Source organism: Castanea sativa, chromosome 9 (genome assembly GCF_040712315.1).
Source record: "Castanea sativa cultivar Marrone di Chiusa Pesio chromosome 9, ASM4071231v1".
NCBI lineage: Eukaryota > Viridiplantae > Streptophyta > Magnoliopsida > Fagales > Fagaceae > Castanea > Castanea sativa.
In genome coordinates, this window is record NC_134021.1 from 11,950,028 (window position 1) to 11,959,018 (window position 8,991).

The following is an 8,991-nucleotide window of genomic DNA, read 5'->3' on the forward strand; positions in this document are numbered from 1 at the left end:
TCATCACCTATAGTAGAGTTCCTCGACCTCTGTATTCATTATTGTCCATGGCCATGAGGGAAGGGGAAACCATGAAAACATACTCTGACAGGTACTAGGAGATGTTCAATGAGATCGATGGTGATTTTGACGATATGGCAATAAGGACTTTCAAGGTTGGCCTCCCTACTGAGCATGACTTATGGAAATCTCTGACTAAAAAGCCTATAAGGAGTGTACGTCGGCTCATGGATCGCATTGATGAGTACAAACGGGTTGAAGAAGATCAACAACAAGGTAAGGGAAAGGCGAAGGTTATCCCTCAAGAGAGGAGAGATTTCAGGTCGGACAGATACAACAATAACAGGTTATATCACTCCTCAAGCGGTTAATATTGTATTTCGAGAACCAGTGCATAAGATGCTGTAGAAAATCCAGAATGAACCATACTTCAAGTGGCCCAACAAGATGGCCAGGGATCCCATGGATCCCATGAAACGTAATCAGAACCTCTATTGCCACTATCATCAAGAAAGGGGGCATACCACGGAGGATTATAGGACTTTGTGGAATCATTTAGAGCAGTTGGTTAAGGAGGGAAGGTTAAGACAATTTTTGTATCATCCCAATGGGCAGGGAGATCATTCAGGTTTAGTCAATCAGGGCAACACTTCATCAAGGCCTCCTCTGGGTACGATCAATGTTATGTTTGCTGCTCTCGGGAGAACTGGTTCTCGTCCTTCCAAGGTGTTGTCTGTGGCACAAACTCTTGCCGAGGAGTCTAGCTCTAAGCGGAAGAGGATTCAGGGGAATGCCCAACCTATTTTGGGTTTTTCGAAAGAAGACAAGATTGGAATTATCCAATCCCATGATGATGCTTTGGTGGTTACACTGAGGATAGGGGGTTATGATGCAAAGAGAGTGATGGTTAACCAAGGTAGTGGGGCAGATATTATGTACCCTGACTTTTTCAAGGGGCTAAACTTAAGACTTGAGGATCTTATGGCTTAGGACTCGCCACTGACAAGTTTTGAGGGAAAAGCTGTCATACCGAAGGGGCAAATTAGGTTAACTATGCAGTCCGACTCAGAAATGGTGGAGGTGGATTTCATTGTGGTTGATGAATATTCTCCCTACATGGCTATTATGGCAAGACCATGGTTGCATGCTTTGGGGGCCGTATCCCCAACTTTGCATGTCAAAGTGAAGTTCCCATCGGGGGAACAGATCGAGGAAATAATTGGGAGTCAATCTGTGGCTAGACAGTGCATGGCAGCTGCAATTCTGCATCTGCCAGGGCCGGAGACCTCGGCCTCGGCTGAAGCGGGCTCATAGCAATCAAAGTCTCTGGCTATTCCCAAGGCAGCAGCGGTAGGAGAAGCTGCATGTGAAGAGTTAGAGAAGGTTCTTATAGATGATAACCCTGAAAAATACTTTTAGGTAGAAGTCCAATTGCCACTTCAAGAGAAGATGGAGCTGGTTACATTTTTGAGAAAGAATGTAGATGTATTTGCATGGGACGCTTATGAGGCCCCCGGACTTGATCCGAGTTTCCTTTGTCATCACTTGAATGTCAATCTGGCTGTAATACCGAGGAGACAACCACTTCGGCGTTCCTTTAAAGAGCATTCCGATGCTATCAAGGAAGAAGTGCTAAAGCTCAAAAAGGCCAGTGCTATCAAAGAAGTGTTTTATCCTGAGTGGTTAGCTCATACAGTGGTTGTGAAAAAGAAGAATCGGAAGTGGAGAGTTTGTGTGGACTTCACAGATTTGAACAAAACCTGTCCTAAAGATTCATTCCTAATGCCTTGTATAGATCAATTAGTGGATGCTACTGTTGGGAATCCTCGAATGAGTTTTTTGGATGTTTTCCAAGATTATCACCAAATACCTTTAGCCTTAGATGATCAAGAAAAGACAGCCTTTGTCACCTCTACAGGGAATTATCACTATAAAGTGATGTCTTTTGGTTTGAAGAATGCAGGGGCTACATATCAAATAATGATGACTAGGATGTTTGAGCCATAGTTGGGAAAGACTATTGAAGTGTATGTGGATGATATGGGGGTGAAGAGTAAAACGGTTTTCGTGCATGTAGAAGATTTGAATGATACTTTTAAACGCTACGGAGGTACAAATTGCGCCTTAATGCTTCCAAATGCTCTTTTGGTGTAAGATCTGGTAAGTTTTTGGGTTATATGGTAACTCATCGGGGAATTGAAGTCAATCCTGTATAGGTCAAGGCAATTAATAGCTTACAGCCACCTCGGAATCCTAAAGAAGTTCAGAGGTTGACAAGGATGACAACTGCCCTCAACTGGTTTATTTCTCGGTCCGCAGATAGGTATAGGCCTTTCTTCCAATTGCTGAATAAGTGGAAAGGATTTGAATGGACTGGGAAATGTGCTTTAGCTTTTCAACAGCTTAAGGAATATCTTTCGCGTCCACCCATTATGTCTCAGCCAGAAATTGATGAAGTTCTATTCGCATATATTGTTGTGGCTAACCATGCCGTTAGCTTGGTTCTGATACGGGTAGATAATAATATACAGAGGCTAGTTTATTACGTGAGTAAGTCTTTACATGAGGCCGAGGTGCATTATTTACTGTTGGAAAAGGCGATTCTAGCAGTGGTGCATGCTACGCATAAACTTCCCCATTACTTTCAATCTCATACAATTGTTGTTTTAACTCAACTTCCTCTTAAGTCTATACTTCGAAGTGCTGACTATACGGAAAGGATAGCTAAATGAGGTACCATCTTGGGGGCTTTTGATATCAAGTATATGTCTCACACCTCTATGAAAGGACAGGTCCTTGTTGATTTGGTCGTGGAGTTTACTGAGCCTTCATTAGAAGAGAATGTTAAGAGGTTGGACATGGATGAAAAATCAGTTGGCATGATCTCGTGCAAGGAACCTTTGGTATGGAAATTGTATGTTGATGGAGCAGCAAATCAGAGAGGATCTGGGGTGGGGCTACTCTTAGTGTCCCCTGAAGGACTTACTTTTGAGAAATCCTTGAGACTGGGGTTCTCGGCCACTAACAATGAGGCAAAATATGAAGCTCTACTGGTGGGAATGGATATAGTTCAAAAAATGTGTGGAAAAACAGTGCAAATATTCTCTGATTCATAGTTAGTCGTGGGCCAAATGGAAGGGAAGTTAGAGGCTAGAGATTCAAGGATGCAGGAGTATTTAATCGGGCCAGGTATTTACAAAGTTTGAATCCTTTACCTTATTGCATATCTCCAAGAGTATGAATACTCATGCTGACTCCCTAGCCACCCTTGTGACATCCTCGGTACAAAGCCTGCCTCGGGTCATCCTTGTTGAAGACTTATGTAAGCCCTCTGGAATGAATAGTGACACTATTCTGATTCATCAAATAAGAGTGGGACCTAGTTGGATGGATCCTATAGTGTCCTTCCTTAAAAATGATATCTTGCCCGAGGAGAAGTCTGAGGCAGACAAAGTACACAGAAAAGCACCTCGGTTTTGGCTGTCCGAGGACCAGAAATTGTACAAGCGCTCTTTTTCAGGACCATATTTACTGTGTGTACACCCTAAAGTAATGAAATGACTTTTGGAAGAGTTACATGAAGGGATCTGTGGAAGTCACACAGGAGGAAGGTCTTTAGCTCATAGAGCTCTTACCCAGGGGTATTGGTGGCCTAATATGCAGCAAGAGGCACAAGATTATGCAAAAAAGTGTGACCAATGTCAGAGATTTGCTCCTAACATCCATCAACCAAAAGGTGTCCTTAACCTTCTGTCTAGTCCTTGGCCTTTTGCTTAATGGGGCTTGGTAATAGTAGGGTCTTTCCCCAAAGTAGTAGGGAATAGGAGGTGGTTGCTCATCGGAACAGATTACTTCACTAAATGAGTTGAAGCTGAGCCCTTGTCAACTATTAGGGATGTGGACGCGAAGAGGTTTATTTGGAAAAACATTATTACTAGGTTTGGACTCCCTCATACACTTATTTCAGATAACAGCCTGCAATTTGATAGTAAGGCCTTCAGAAGGTATTGTTGTGATCTAGGCATCACGAATAGATATTCCACTCTAGCTTATCCGCAGGGGAATGGGTACGCCGAGGCGGTCAATAAGGTTATAGTCAGCCAACTCAAGAAAATGCTAGATGATGCTAAAGGGAGGTGGGTGGAAGAGTTGCCACATATTTTATGGAAATATCGAACTACACCTCGAAGATCCACTAGAGAGACACCCTTCTCTATGACTTATGGAGCTGAGGTTGTAATCCCTCTTTCCGACGCTGAGAACAAGCTCTTCCATCCCAAGCAGTAATGACAATTTACTGGAAAAAAGCCTAGACCTAGCTGAGGAACGGCGAGAAAATGCCATGGTTTAGTTAGCTTATTATTAGCAAAAACTCAAACGGGGATATGATTCCCATGTGAAATTAAGGCCACTTGACCCTGGAGATTTGGTATTAAAGAAGGTCTTGGGTACAGCCAAGAACCCAGCATGGGGAAAATTGGGACCTAACTGGGAGGGACCTTATCGTATCACTTCAGTAGCTGGCATAGGGGCGTATTATCTTGCAGACTTAGATGAAAAAGTTGCACCTCGTCCTTGGAATGTAAATAACCTACGAAGGTACTATTATTAATGAAAGGCACTTCTACCATCTTATTTCTATTGATATTGTGTTGCGTTGATTATCATTTTTCTAAGTATCAAACAGAAATTTGATCATGCCTGGCTCCTCGAACCACATACCTTGTAGAAATTGATATTTTTTAAGTGTTAAACAGAACCTTAGTTATGTCTGGTACTCGGGCCATCTACTTTGGAAAAATTAACACTTCAGTTCATTTTTTCTAAGTATCAAACAGAAACTTGGTCATGTCTGGCTCCTCGGACCACATATATTGTAGAAATTGATATTTTTTAAGTGTTAAACAGAACCTTAGTTACGTTTGGTCTTCGGGCCATCTACTTTGGGAAAATTAACACTTCAGTTTATTTTTTCTAAGTGTCAAACAGAAACTTGGTCATGCCTGGCTCCTCGGACCACATACCTTGTAGAAATTGATATTTTTTACTAAGTGTTAAACAGAACTTTAGTTGTGTCTGGTCCTCAGACCATCTACTTTGGGGAAATTAACACTTCCGTTCATCTTTCTAAGAATCAAACATAGCTTTGGCTATGTCTTAGCTCTTGGACCACATACCTTGGTAACATTGATGACTTACTTTTGTGCCTAAGTTTCACATAAGGTCTAGTCTCAAACCATATTTTTCTCGTTCTGGGTTCATGCACATTCTTATGTATTTAACTGTTTGCTGTTGCACGTTAAACAATATAATTCCAACATGCAAGCTATCTACTGAAGGTATAGGTCCATGAAATGAAATTATTTCCTTGACAAATTACTGATATTACTTAATGCACTGTTGAGACCTACCCTGTTCATTTACACACTAAGTCATTCATATTATGTATACAAATTGTATGAAGATAAATAGTTAAACACTCCCAGTAAATAAAATCTGTAAAGAATTAAAGATCAAAATCTTGAACTTGTCATTATAATTGTACGTGATTACATTGGAAACAAAAATACAAGACAAAATGACGATAGTAAATTTATAATAAGAAAAAGCTGTTTGTGAGTTAGGCAAAAAGTTGATAGAGAATCCTAGGCTACTTATGTCTTGGTTTTCGATGGAGGGTCTTCTGTAGACTTTGCGTCAGCTTCCTTTGTTTTGTCCTCCTCTCCTTTTGGCTTGGGCCCAGTCTCTTTGGATTTGGGAGCCACCTCCTTGACAATGAGGGGAGCCTTAGAAGGTTTGATCTCAGACGGGATCATAATTTGTTTTCCTTTGTCCTTCACCCCTGGTGGAGGGTCACCCTGTCCAATTTTCTTGCTCAAACTCTTCTCAGTGTTCTCACCTTGCTCCGCCGCTTGATCAGAGCCTGCAGATGCTTTAGAAGGTGGGATAGGTTCTTGGACTAGGGGTGGTTGTGTAAAGGGCACAGTCTCAGAGGCAGTTGACGGAGGTGGAAGGGCTTCAATCGCACAGATGTCTGGGGGGATCCACATGTTTTCGGCTTTCCTCCACTCCGAGGTCGAAGGGACCCCTGCAACATTAAGGGCTTCTGCCCATACCTGCTAGCAGTAGTCCCTACACACTTCAGCGAGTTCTTCGGCCAGCCAAGTCTCAGTCTCTTCAACCCCCTTATTAAAGGAAGCCAGTGAAGCTGCATCCACAGTCTCTTTGATAGTGCGAGCCGCTTCTTGGGCCTGAGCTAACTTACCCTTCAAGCGCAGAATTTCTCGTTGGGCATTGGTTAACTCTACCACTTTGTTCTGGAGCTGTTTGCGTTGCTCCTCTACCTAGGTCTCGGCTGTTTTAAGCCCAGCCTTAGTGCTCCTTTTCAACTTCCCCTCTTCTACCAATTTATCGGTAAGTTCTTTTTTCTCTTACTCGGCTCGACCCAGAGCTTTTTCAGTTTTGATCCTAATGTCGACCTCGACCTTAGCATCATTCTAAGCATCCTCAACCCACTTCTCAGCCACAAAAATCTCTTGGATAGCCTACGCAAAAGTGATGAACAAGTTCAGTGGGATGAGAATAATACAGAAGTGCACGTATGATTGAAAGGGTAGAAAGAAAATCAAATGCAATAACAAAATAAACGAATTAGCAACTAATGTTGTCAACAACGGCACATACCAAAGCAAGGTCCCTTTTCAGGGACAAGAAAAGATCTGGTTGCCTCATGCTCTTCAGGGTATCCATGTCCTTAGGCAGCAAGATGGGCTGTTCCAGGGCCTCGGCCAGGTAGTGGGCATGCCCTTTTTGGAATTCCCTTATAGAGGCGCGGCAGGGAATAGAAGCCCCATCCAATTCCAAAGGAGGTGACCATTGGGACGGAGTTTGGTGAACCTCGGCCAATTCATGGCTGCCCCTATTCTCCACAGAGGAAACTCTAGTTTGGCCCTTTCCCGCCTTTTATTGCTTCTGCTTCTTCTTCAGGGCCAACTCCTCTTCTTCGACCTCATCCACTCTTTTCTTCTTTTTAAGGTTGGGTATAGAAAGAAGGGAGACTAGAGGAGGGGGAGGGGTGGGAGATTAGCAGGAGGTTGAGATCACGAAGCGCCCTTCACAGTGGCTTGCTTACCCCTCCTGGCAAGAAGATCCTTCAAACTTGTCCCCAGTTGTTGAGACATTTCTTCTTCTTCCTCCTCGTCACTACTATCAACACGCGCAACTATGAAACCCTTAATACCAGAACTCTCGATGGATTCATTTTCTTCGTCCGAGAGGTTGACAACGTGGCCCTCTGAAGGTTTCTCTGCTTCCTCAAGTCAGAATTGGTATATTTCCTCCTCAAGGGACAAGCGAGAGGATGTCGATTCTTCTTGGACAGCTGCTACTTCAAGTTGCACGGGCGGAGGGACTGCTTTTATTGGGCGTACATATAGGATGACAAAAGGGTCATCCAGTAAATCATGTGGAGCAAGGAACGCCGGTTTTGAGATGTCTATCCTTTTACATCTCCGGTCACCTGCAATGATTGCATTGCCGATATCTTGGAATGTAGTTGATAGCGGTTCGTATCCCAAGATGAGATGGGCTACTCTCACCTGTCCGTCTTCACTCATGAATACCTCGAATTTTAAAACTCTATTGAGGTCCACGATGCTAGTTAGGCTCAGACGGGGTGATACATGCTGTTTATCTGCAAAAAAATCCAAGAAGCCAAACATGGTTAGACCAATAATAAACGTTAAACAAAGATAACAATAAAATACAATATAAATCTAGGTGATAAAGTTAGGAGAACTAAAACCCAGGCCAGGGGACCTAAATCCTATGGAATCACATCTAGTTTTCCCTCTTTGACTGGACAATGAGGACTGTTGGACCATCTCCCGAAGGCAATTAAGTAGTCGTCCTTCATGCCTTTGTTAGATTTGGGAAGACACGATGTGAGTCTAACGATGTTAGACCTAGACTTGAGGTAGTAACCTATGTCTTTAAGTTGATGACACCCATATATATGCACGACATCGTGCCATGTGAGGTTCAAACTCATTTGCTTATTGAGAGCGTCGACACAACCTAGGATTCTAAACATGTTAGGTGTACACTGGTCTGGGCATAATCTATAATTATGTAGGTATTCACTAGTTACGTTCTTCATGGGAAGTGTCATTCCGCCCTCTAAAAATGCGATTATGGGAATGACAACCTCTCCTTCTTTCCTATCATCGGCTATGGCATCTGGGGCACAATAACTCAAACCCACTTCTACGGGAATGTGGTATTTGGCTCGGAAACCCTCAATACCAGCATCGGTATCTACTAAAAATTTGAATCTACCCATTTGATTGAGGTAAAAGTGAAGATTTAGAAAGGAAAGGGGGTACAGTTAAAGGCCGAGGACTATAGCCGAGGAGAAAAGAACTTAAAAGTGAAAACTTACGAGAGAAGGAGTAGACGACTCTTCAGGAACTTCTTGGAAGTAGAAAGGATGAGGAATTCTCTAAAGCTGGTCAATTTCTGGAGTAAATGGAAAAATTACAACTTCCCAGGCGTTTTATATCCCAAGCGTTTTATATCCCAAGCGTTTTAGTTATCCCGCTAAAAATTCAATGGAAGAATCCAGGCGGTTAAATTTACATCTCACCGTTGGACGTGGGTGATAATGCGCCGCTTGGAGCAATTAATAGGAGCGTTGTGGACTTCGAGGCGTCGAAAGCAGTTTTTAAATAAAGAAATGACGTTTTCACGTGTAACAGTTTGAGAAACGTGCAAAAGTTAGCACATGGGGTCAAAACCTCAATTTTCTCCTCTGATGGGAAAGAAAATCGAAGTTTTGAGGGGCTATTGTGAGGACAAAAGGTCCAAGGCATGTTTTTGGGCCTTGAGCCTGATCCGAGGGTATTAACTTGTCCGATGAGGGTTTAGTGGTAGTAACGGTACCTAACTTAAAAGCCCATAAGTAAGTTGTTGCGAAAGAGGTTGATGGAAGTA

At 42.8% G+C, this 8,991-nt stretch overlaps 1 protein-coding gene across 1 annotated transcript; it reads left to right on the forward strand.

The window, feature by feature from the left end:
- The first annotated feature begins 447 nt into the window (after positions 1-447).
- LOC142608755 (uncharacterized) lies at positions 448-990 on the forward strand. Its single transcript, XM_075780436.1, has one exon. The coding sequence runs from the start codon at positions 448-450 to the stop codon at positions 988-990; it is 543 nt and encodes a 180-aa protein (XP_075636551.1).
- Positions 991-8,991: the final 8,001 nt, after the last annotated feature.